This window comes from Galleria mellonella, unplaced genomic scaffold (assembly GCF_026898425.1).
Source record: "Galleria mellonella isolate WM207_F2 unplaced genomic scaffold, CSIRO_AGI_GalMel_v1 utg96, whole genome shotgun sequence".
NCBI classification, from domain to species: Eukaryota; Metazoa; Arthropoda; class Insecta; order Lepidoptera; family Pyralidae; genus Galleria; species Galleria mellonella.
In genome coordinates, this window is record NW_026442179.1 from 3,922,486 (window position 1) to 3,934,712 (window position 12,227).

At 34.0% G+C, this 12,227-nt stretch overlaps 2 protein-coding genes across 2 annotated transcripts in view; one reads left to right on the plus strand and one right to left on the minus strand.

Moving 5' to 3' along the window:
* Positions 1-12,227, minus strand: part of LOC113523427 (60S ribosomal protein L21) — a 112,266-nt gene that overhangs the window by 52,038 nt on the left and 48,001 nt on the right. The window lies entirely within an intron of this gene.
* LOC113523594 (uncharacterized) overlaps positions 1-12,227 on the plus strand; it is a 53,018-nt gene that overhangs the window by 35,491 nt on the left and 5,300 nt on the right. The window contains exons 8-13 of the mRNA XM_052902748.1: positions 3,407-3,536; positions 4,183-4,315; positions 6,730-6,731; positions 9,914-10,101; positions 11,008-11,184; positions 11,781-11,955. Coding sequence (XP_052758708.1) covers positions 3,407-3,536; positions 4,183-4,315; positions 6,730-6,731; positions 9,914-10,101; positions 11,008-11,184; positions 11,781-11,955 — 805 coding nt within the window. The remainder of the gene's footprint in view (positions 1-3,406; positions 3,537-4,182; positions 4,316-6,729; positions 6,732-9,913; positions 10,102-11,007; positions 11,185-11,780; positions 11,956-12,227) is intronic.

Genomic DNA, 12,227 nt, shown 5'->3' on the forward strand with positions numbered 1-12,227 from the left:
AATTTTTGCATCTATTTAATGCGTAAATACTTAGTTTATTTATTAAATAATATGTTAAGATACATTTTATGCGTAAGTATATAGAACATTGATAAAAAACGGGTATGCTAATATGACAATTAGCTGACAAAAATTTGATCCGTTTTTTAGGCTCGATCTTATATAATCTAAGGTCTATTTGTTAGTGATACAAAAGGCGGCTTTATCTCTTTTTCGCTATCAGACTTTTTTAGTAACATTATGAAATATCTCTAATTATTCCAGATGCCTTTTCAAAAGAATGTAATGATTTTTTTTTAATCATAAAAGGTTTTCAGTGTAGTGTCTTTTATATTACACAATATATTGAATAATTTTTATAAAGTACATCGTGACAATTTCACGTTAATTTTATCATGATTAAAGTGTAACTGATTGCTAAATCAAATCTAAAATTACTTCACAAATATTTATTGTCTCTGCGCAAAGGTTAGAAACATAGTAAAGGTTTTCAATTTAGATCATCTTTTATATTAACAATCTAGAACGTGACAATTTTTAGATCATCAACTGCATCACTGTACTGTATTAATTAATTTTGTCATGTTTGAAATGTAACCTTTTGCTAAATATAATCTAAAATTATTTCACAAATATTTATTGTCTCTGCGCAAAGGTTAGAGTACATAGTAAGAGGCACTTTCACCTCTAGATCATCAAGTGCGTCAAGTGTTAACAGTGCCACGGAACGTGACAATGTCGCGTTTAGATCATCAACTGCACTGCACTGTACTGTATTAATTAATTTTATTATGTTTGAAGTGTAACCTTTTGCTAAACAAAATCTAAAATTATTTCACAAATATTTATTGTCTCTGCGCAAAGGTTAGAGTACATAGTAAAAGGCACTTTCACCTCTAGATCATCAAGTGCGTCAAGTGTTAACAGTGCCACGGAACGTGACAATGTCGCGTTTAGATCATCAACTGCACTGCACTGTATTAAGTATGAGTAATGCGATCTTAACAATATGCGTATGTACTGGTATATTATTTATTCCTTGTAAATATGATAGCGGTGCTTTTGTTTATTGCGATAGCTCGGTGGGTGAGATACGAGTGTACAGTAATTAAATGTGCATTATTCAAGACTCGATAACAGATGCATCTATTTACACGCGTCCAACCCATATCGGACATTTGCACAATTCTATTCTGTCATAACTATAGATAGATTTATGTTCTCATAGTTACGTCAACGTTTGTTGTGATTGAGCTACTTTGTCTATTTGTTTTCCTAGATAGATTATTTCTTTTAAAGTTTGTCAATATTTAATAACACCTTGATTAGTAACGGCGTAGTGCGAATAACAGTTGAGACTAGAATATTCACAATCTTTTCGATTGATCATATTCATGGACTATATTGTCCTTGTGTTCGCTTAGAATGATTTTTTTTATACAACTTAGAATGGCAAACAAGCTGACGGCCCACCTGATGGAAAGTGATAACCGTCGCCTATAGATATGAGCAGTACCACGGTCATAACAGAGTATACTGTTTCGCCTATGATATCTCCCATGCATTGCCTATCCTGAAGAGTAAGGTGTTATGTTTCTGTACCCTGTAAATTCACTGCCATATCCAACCCTTCAAACCCAAACACAGCCATGCAAACACAACTGCTTCACGGCAGAAACACGAATGGAACAGAGGTGCCCAAGTAATCGACTTTTGTACAAAGTCTCCCTCTGGTAAATACTTTATACTATAATAATAGAAAAATTGCTAACAATAGGGCTGTCAAACTTCTTTGACTATTATTATTTGATTGTTAACAATATGCCCTATTAGGTCGACCTCCACGTGGTTCCCCCTGGAAACCATCGTGAACAATTCTTATTGAATTCGTCACGATGGACTAACTGACCTGCTTCATCCTCACCTATCATCCTTCACTGGTGCCCCGCCGGTGTATACCGATAGCGCGGGTGGGGTTACCATTCCATTATCACCCATTAAAAACAATCAATCGTCCATATATACATCCTGACGAACTTTTCTTTCCACGCTAGTATTTCTGGTGCCAAACGAATAAGTACTTGTATTATAGATTTGTGCATTGATACGTCAACGTTGGTTTTTTTTTTTTGATGGATGATAATGGTATGGTAAACCCCGCCTGCGCTAACGGTATACGCTGGCGGGGCACCAGTAAGGGATGATTGGTGAGGATGAAAAGGCAGGTCAGTTAGCCTATCGTGATGAATATACTTGGAATTCAGCACGATGGTTTCCAGGGGAGACCACGGGGAGGACCTGTTAGGGCATATTATTAGCAATGGGACTGATAATCCGCATTACTAACAATCCCTTCCCCCCCGTCAACGTTGGTTAGGTTTATTTAGCTTTGTTTATTTGTACTGTATATTTTTTAAAAACAAATTTACACTTGTTAAATATTAACATATAAGAATACGTATTAAGCATTAGAAAGATAAGAAAATGTTTATAGAAGTGGCTATTCTAATAATCTATTTCTAGTAACACACTTATCTCTCAAAGGAATAAACATGTCATATATTTATATATTATTTATTTTTTCTAGTTTCCTCAATGTTTACCGTATTATCGGTTCCTGTAAAAATATCTCGTGAATTCGTTGTATTTATATAGACATTCGTTAGTCAATGACATGTAAGATATACCAAACTTAAGGCAAATATGAATAGGTTATTCGTGGACTCGTGAGTCTTAGACAACATTGTCGCTTTCCATCAGGTGAGATCGTGATCGCGTAACTCTTCAACAGTAAAAAAATATACAATAGGTTATTCGTTGGCTCACGAGTTCAGTCTTAGACGATATAGTCGCCTTCCATCAAGTGGGATCGTGATCAATCGCGGGATTCTTCAACAGTAAAAAAATATACAATACATTTCAGTTGCTAAAAAAAAATGCCAAATCGATTTCATGTAATGCATTTATCAATGCATAGTGTATAATTTTTTAAAGCAAAATCTTTTGCATCTTTTTAATAGAGTGTTTAATCTGCTATACGGCATTTTTTTGTCATTTTTTCAGCTATGTTTCTAGGAAAGATATTTTGTTTTGTCGGTAGAGCAAATTTTCTTTATTATCCTTTAAATATCATTAATAATATCGATTTCACTTATTATATGTAGACGTTTTAATATTTGATAACTAGCCGATCTGACAGATGGCGTTCTGTCAAAATCTATCGAACTGTGACAGTCCGTTAACGCGCAAAACTGTTTCTATGAGACACAATTTTTTAGGCAATTTTTACATTTTTTTTTTTCATTATAAAAACCTTACCCGGAGCTCAATGTATATTTGAAAAAAATACCAGCCGTATCGGTCCAGCAGCTGTCTTCTTATTTATAATTTATTTTGTCTTTTCCAGATGAAAATGACGGAAATATACGACGTGACGGAGGCAGACACGGACGCGGTGCAATCGCCAACGGAGCGCGCCGTCAACAAGCAGCTCGAGTTCGACAACGACTGGTCCGCGGAGCTCATGGCCGACAATGGTGAGCCACCACCGATAAAATAAATAACCAAAGGCAAATATCATCTGTTACAAGTGTAGTCCCGGCATAGAGTAGGCCTCCCCTTTTTTCCGTGAGTATCGTTAGAGACGACTAAGGGAACTTAATGATAGAGAGCAGTGCCCCTTTGAAAATATCTCTAAAAGCCTAACTACAATTTGGGGGGGAAGGAATTGTTAGTAATGGAGAGGTTAGCCCCCATTGCTATCAATATACCCTATCCGCGCGTGGTTCCCCCTGGAAACCATTGTGACTAAATTCGTCGCGATGGGCTAACTGACATACCTTTTCATCCTTACTAATCATCCCTCATTGGTGCCCCGGCAGTTTATACCAATAGCGCAGGCGGGGTTACCATTCCATTGTCACCCATTAAAAAAAAAGCCTAACTGCAGTTGCCAAGCGTGGCGGCTACTGCCACAACTCCCCTTATGTTCACCAGTAGACAATTAAAAGCTGAAATGATGATGAAAATACTCTATGATGAAATCTAATGTTAAATGTTTGGTTTCTCATAGTAAGAAGCTTCGCCCCTATACCCTTTGAAATAATAAAAAAAATATTTTTTTAATATAAAAAGGACTATTATAACCTTTAGCAAATACTTAATTTATAATTTACATCACAGATGACTTAAACTTGGACGACGATGACGAACTCGACGACAGGAACATCTTCTCTGATCCGGAAAGTGAGTGGACCGGCCGCCATTCGCCGAGCAGCGTCGAGAGCGACGGCGAACAGCCCGAATCAGATCAGAGGTATCACCAACAGATTACCACTATCACATACGCTGATTAATAATATCCGAATTACATTCCCGGAGTGACCCAATGTTAAGAAGAAAATACAGTATAAGACTACATCACAAGCAAACGGACCGCCTGAAGGTTAGCGGTTACCGTAGCAATTGTCTGCAGCGCCAGAGCGTCGGTGATGGCTTAGAAGGGATCTTTTCACACCCCTCGATGATGTCAGCGACGTTAAATGGTAAAATATGGCAAATGTTCAAACAAAGGGGATTTTGGTGCTAAAACTTTAGGCTGATGATTAAATCAATTTGATAGTTGTGATTATTGTCAGTCGTTAGTTGGAGAATAGATATTTCGAATAATCAATCAATTCAACTTTTACATGTAAAAGTGACGGCGTTTCTTTTGAACAACTTTGTGATACTAACAAAATCTTGCTTATTTCTTATTTCTACTAAACAGCTTTTAGATAGATGTATCACGAAAAATAAATAAATAAATAACAAGTTAAATGTGACGTCATTGTAGCTACTGATAGGTGTAACGATATTTTAGTAATTAAAAATAAGATCACTTTTGCTGAACAAGTTTGGAATACTGATAGATGTAACGGAAAAGTGTCTTACTTGTTAAAGATTACATCATATTAGTTAAACAACTTTGTACTAGTAATGAATATAACAAAAGTGTGATCCTAATTAAGAATAATATCACTTTTACTTTACTAGTCTGTATCTCTAATAGAGTTAACGGAAAAAGTGTCTTACTGATCAAACATGATATCACTTTAGCCGAACAAATTTGCTCTACTAACAGATGTAACGGAAAAAGTGTTTGCAGATGGCATCACTTTTATTGAATAGATCTATTAACGGAAAGAAAAATTATGTACTAATTGAAGATGTCTACAAAAAAATATTATCCCAATCATAAATAAACCGAAGGACCAGTAAAATACTTAAATTGAAGGAAGTTGGCGTAAGATTGATTATTTTTAATAATTATTTTTAAGGCACCTAAAATCTCGTCAGACGAGTGTTTTATACCGTTGCTTAACTATTGTATTATTTTAAAACTAAATAAAACAACGGATAATAACGCTCTCCACTGATCTATTGAGTATAATTATATGATTAATCGTACAGACAATAAATGATGATGTGAAAATCCAGACTAAAAAATGCCATAAACAAAAAGTTTTTTTTTTTAAAGGTTTTTATTTTCTTAGGTTTGTAATTTTTTTCTACTAAACAATGCAATTAATTTAAGTACTCTTAACCGGTGTCCAAAACAAGGTATTTTAATGAATTATTACATGAATAGGCATAGGTTTTGAACAATAAAAAAAAAACGATTGCGCCTTTTGACTTTAAAAACAAAAAAGAAATATCAGAAATGGCAGACATATTTATATTATTAATTCAAAAATATGTCTAACATAATCCTTTAACTAAAAGGTCTAAAGTCTAATTTTACATCATAATTTAATACATATTTTAACAAAAATTTTAAAAACTCAAAAGCACTCATATTTGCCCAGTACGCACATACGTTTGATAATATTATAGTATAATAGCTCTGGCGCAATCGGCCAAAAATAAATACCTCTTCATTGATCACCTAAGAAAATAAATTACAAGGATTATAAAGTGATAGTGAAGTAAGGCTCATGGTATATTATTATAAACTTGATATGAAAAATCCCTTACTTATAAAAATCATGGTACACGGTCTAAACATTACCCCCTTATTTATAAATCTATTTTATCTATGGAAACGCTTTGTCTTTTTCTTTTGCGCTTAATTTGAAAGTTATAAAATCCTCTAATAGTTTAGGTTGGTTTGTAGGAGGTTTTATAAATAAGAGGGTAAATCCCCTTATTCTTAAAATTGTCAAACGTCTAATTATAATTGTACGTAATTTCTGTCTTTTCTTTTGAACTAAATTCTTACCCCCCTATTCATAAGGACTAGAACTTTTTACGAATCTATTTTATCTATTACACTGTTTTGTCACTTTCTTTCAAATTGGGAATTTAACTTAAAAGAAAGAGACAAAACAGTTCAATAGCGAAAAGTAGATGAGAGGTTTGACGTTTTATGAATAGAAATAATTTTAAAGATATGGGTTTTCTTGTATGAGGGGTAATTTACGATCGGATGTACTTATTTATCGTTTATAAGTAAGGGGTAAAATGTACTTTATTTTTTAACTATGTGATATCACAATATAGATAGCTAATTATTATTTATAAGGAAATTCATCTACGAACAGATTAATCTTATTGTTTATAGATAAATAGAAATATTTTTGTTACTGTACTTATGTTGTTTGTTATTATATATCAAATAATATAATAAACCAATCCCGCGCTTTTTCCAATCCAAAGATAAATTAATAATAAATATTTTAAGTACTTGAGACGTACTTAGAAAGTTCTTGTTTTTTTTTTTTAGACTTTACGAAGACTTCTATTATTGCGGCCTTTACTGAATATCAGGCTGTATGGCCTAGTTCTTTTGCCTTTCCCGTAGTGGATAAATCAATATGATATTAAAAAAAAAGTATGCAATAGTAGTAATTATTGCAAACTTTTTTTTTTATTTAACATACGAAAGAGCAGAGGTCTAATACTTTTCATGCTTTAAATAATGTTATTACTCTTATTTCCAGTGTTGCCAACATTTTTCCATCTTCTATTCTCTATTCATATTGTTCTTGCCATAAAATCGCCTACTATGTATGTTTTATAGTATTTGTATTTCTTTTTATTTAATGTTTTTATGTACAAATACTTAAATACAACATTGTGTGTATGGCATATCATTTTTAATATGGAAGTCTTCTTAATTTACGATATATAGAATATTTCTATTTATTTCCTAGTTTTAATATTTGTTACCCTTGAGTTACCTTATTGTTTACATTATAATTATTTTACCATGTTGTGAAGGGATATTAGTATTGTTTGTTGGTTATTTACATCGTAATATTTAATGCATAGACTATGTTTAATTTATATTGTATCGATTGATTGGATCGAGAAAAAAAAATATAATCCCATGTGAATAAGTCATGAGCATTACACTTTATTCCAAATACAAATTTCTATTTTAAATTAATAATATTTTGTTGGTAAAATTGAACCTTCATTCCAACTTATATATACCTGCACATATATACTCAGGTCCTTTGTGATTTGTAAATATATGGCTTTAAATATTTTTTTTTAATGTTTTGTATACATACCAAAATTTAAAACATGTGTCTGTCTTGCCAAATTGATTTTATAACACTACATTTAGAATATTAATTTTACAATTATTTGACTTTACAACACGGTGATCCAATCACACTAAAACTAATTTGTATCCGACACGAATGTCACAAAATATTTAAATAAACTTTTCGATATTATAACTTCTTTTATTTTCACTATCATTCCAGAAATAATATGTAGTATTATATTTGGTTTGAATAAGGCAGTTTACTTATATGTCAACCAACAAGCCACGATACGCTTGAAAATATTTTGAAATGCATGATTCTGTAAGCTTTATTTCGATGGTGCACCTACAACAGTCTTACAGTACCGACGTGCTTGGTCCTATTAACAGCAATATTTTACACTAATTATGTATTAATCTTGTACTGTGTACCCTGTAAATTCACTGTCATATCCCACCCTTCAAACCAAAATACAACTGCTTCACGATGGGGGGGGGGGGGATCGCGGGAATCCACGCGATTCCCCCTGGAAACTATCGTGACCAATTTATCATTGATTTCGTCACAATGGGCTAACTGACCGTCACAACTAACTGACCTGCCTTTTCATCCTCACCTATCACCGCTCACTGGTACCCCGATAGTGTATACCGATAGCGCAGGCGGGGTAAGCATGCCATTTTCACGCATAAAAAAAAAAGAAAACTGCTTCACGATAGAAACACGAATGGGACAGAGGTGCAAAAGCAAACAACTTTGTACAAAGTCACCCGAAAATAATAGAAATAATATAATAAAAATCCTCACTAATATTATAAATGTAAAAGTAAGTTCATATATTTGTTCCTTGTAGCATCTTAATCGGTCACCATGAAATTTGTTATATACGTACTATAAACGATGGAGTAGGTTGTGTAGACTTGCGATCGAACTTGCGGATAAACGCTAGTACGATAAAGCACCTCTATAGTTTTGGTGGCTTAATATATTAAAAAAAAAAAAGACAACGTCAATGTCAAACAGATTCCAAATTTGAAACCATCTGTCACTGTATTTTAGAGCTTTATATCATCAAAAATCACATTTATAGACAATTTTTTTTCGCTAACTAAAGCGTACTTACCGACGTTTTCTCGCGATTCAACGTTACCAAATAGTTTTTCGATTTGTTTGTTTTTCATGTTAAGATGGTTGGCAAAGGAATCGAACCGAAAACCAGTCGTATATTCCATCAATGCTATTTGAAGTGTTGCAAATTGCAAAACCTAACTCCCTTGAACAATGTCATCCCATCTGGTAATGGAAAGGTGTTAGACTTTTGTGTGGATAGGATCAAGTATGTTGATTGGCCGCCGATCTTGAATGCACTAAGTTGCGATTTGAGCTTGCATTCTGTTTCAATTAGATGTCGACAGCAGGTTAAAACAGGTGAGAATAGCATTAGAAAACTTTTCTATTTAAAACTTAAACTACTATTCAAATATTATTAAATGAATGAACCTATTTGTGCTATACTTTGAACAACTTATATAAAATAAGGCTGCTTTGATATTGAAAACAATCTTTCATCGGTAACTTTAGCGGTGTATGGTTTCTTTGATGATATGGCAACATCAACAATATTTAATTTGTAATAAAATTTTACTGTATAAAATAATAGCGGAAGAAAAGGTAATGTTTCCTTTTATGTGTCTATGTATGTGTGTGGGGGTAGCAGGCCACAAAAGTAAATTATAGGTATACATATATTTTTTTCTAAACGATATAAATATATGTCACGAACTATAGGAATATCTATGTTAAAAACTATTTGGATATTGTACCAGTGTTGCCATGCAGTCCCAGCATAGAATGGGCTCTTTTCTTTCTCATGGGTGTCGTAAAAGGCAACTAAAGGAATTTAATAGTCGAGAAATGGGCGGTAGAGTTCTTCTTAAAGTATCATCAAAGCATAACTGCAACTCGCTCGCCAGGCGAGGCAATTGGAAAACTCTCCTAATGGGGAAGGCTTATGTTCAGCGACAGACAGTTAACGGCTGATATGACAAAGAAGTGGGCCCGATACCCACATCTTAGAATTATGATGGTTCAAAGTTAAACCTGACCGATTTCCAAGTCTAGTTTAAGCACTTTATATATTTTATCTATCTATCTATCCTATTTAAGAGCTGCGCTCTTGTAGGTGAAGCTCTTGCCACTCACTACGATTTCCAGCGAATCTCTTCACCTCTTGATACGACACGACACCAACTCCTTCTTGATCTGCCTGATGTAACTATGTCTCGGTCTCCCTCTTCCCCTCCTTCCTTCTATCTTACCTTCTATTATCCTTCTATATTTTATAGAAAGCAAAATATTGAAGTAGAATATTTCAACAGTACTGGAACATATAGACTGCGAAAGGTTGGCGAAAACGGTGAATAAGCGCGCGGTGATTCTGACAAACTTTATGCTGTCCAACCTCATGGAAGCGACCTCACAGTTGTTGTCAAACACCACACTGCTGTCTGTACTGTTGTTGGAGGGCCTCCCATTGAAAATTCCGTACTTAAACCCACTGTGCGAGGTAAAATATTTGATAGTTATTTTTATACTACCGGGAATATTGTTACTCGTATGAGTATATACGTGTTGACATTGGAAGACGGTGGTTATTATGGGTCATAAGAATGTTTAACATACGGTCCGACTGATGAATAATGGTAACTGTTACCTATAGACTTGGCAAACACCATATGCACATCCATGTATTATCACTCTCGACTTGGAGACTAGTGCTTTTGTAACGGATAAAGATCGTTAAACTTTCTTATGCAATACATAAAATAGGTTGAGCTTCACGACAGAGGCTTTAAATAAAACCTACACTGGCGTAGTGTAAAATGATTTTGAATAATATTTGAGAATATGCGAACTTCTTCTTCTTGCTTTCCTTCATATACCGTCGGTACAGTGGCGTAACAAAGTAGTGGCAGGGCTGGCAAAATGCAACGGGCCCCCGACCCAAAAGGGCCCCTGAATAAAGATAAAGATAAAGATAAAGATAAATTTATTTGCAAACATGTGAAGAGGCCGCGAGCTCAGCCTTACAAAACATATTAATATTTTGTGAAGATTATATATCTAAATTTTTTTTTTACTTTATACCTGAATACTTTATTTAATTTGAAAAGTTTTTTACCGATAGGGCCCCATCAAAAGAAATTTGCCGCAGGCCCTGTGACATTCAATCCAAACATGGATCTTATACATCTTTTTTGCATCTTAAAAGCCATATCTTTATGGTATAGTTATGCCACTGCGTAGGTATGAAGGGAAGTTGATCGAAGTTTCAAAATATTTGTTTCCAAAAACATCCTTCCTAATTTATAACTCTTTGAATACACCGGATTGTTTTCTTTGGCCTTTCAAAGGAACTTGAATGTTAAAATTCTATTGTATGAGGTGAAGTTAACTACCAGCATTACTACAGGCATTACTAGCTAACAACTCTCTACAACATCTGTATCTACCTCGATGCCTGATCGGCGATGCGGGTTGTCTCGCCGTCTGCAAAGCTGTCAGGTGTCTCCCAAATATATTGACTCTGGATCTCAGTGGGTGTGAACTGACTGCACTCGGGACCGGTTATATAGCTGATTTAATTAAGGTAATGTGTTTATTTAATTTTCCGGTGATTCCAATTCGAATTCCATCTCGTTGGACTAGGTATTTGTTGGTGTCACAAATGCTTTTAAGTTTTTAAGTGATATTTCTAGAAAAACTTGTGAGAATTGCGAGCGCGTGTGTTTGGGTACAAAGTTATTCTCGTAATAGATCTCGGACCTTCAGCCAAGTCATTATTCCTTTTAATCACAGTTCACACCAAGGTGAAAATAAAAAGCATTAATGTTTTTTATTTAGTTAGTTTACTTAGTTAGTACTTTAGTTAACTAACAGAATTTTCAGTATTTTTAAGTAAAAATGTTAAGGATCACTCTGTTCCTCTTAATGCCGCCACTCTTTTTCAACCTCAATGTATCATATCTAAGGAACAAAGTAAAAAGCACCTATATATAGAAAACTCAAAATGAAATCAAGGTAATAGTCTGCTATTATCTTTCTTTTATTGGCAGAAATAAAGATCTTTGCCCAATGGTACAATAATAGCTGTTATAATAAACCAGATACCAGGTACCAGTAAGTATTAGCTATTACTTTAAGAAAAAAATAATATAAAAAAAAACAATCGACAAATATTTTCAGTATCAAAAGATTCACCGTTATAGTGAGAACTGGGCGCACACGCTACGCTATCGACTTCCCGAATTGGATGCGATGGCGGGCCTTCGTCGGATCACTCTCTGCGGTAACTGTCAGCTCGGTGACGTGGGAGTCAGTAGGCTATTTGATGTGCTAGCTGATGACTTGTGGATCAAAGGTGTATATCATAGACTATCAACATATTGCATACAATTGTGCTATCGTTATTAGATGGATTTTTTTTGAGTTTCGATATAAACTTTGCATATATGAGTACTCGTATACTAAATAAGAGTATGCTATAAGTATAATGAAAACAACCAGTCCGATGCCTCCAACATATCCCGAAAATGTTATGAAAATTCGAGACTGCTTGTCTATACTGATTGATAGGGTGGAGCTTTTTAGATAATGTTCTTGTTTAAAATGTAAAGCTTTTTTTTATACAAC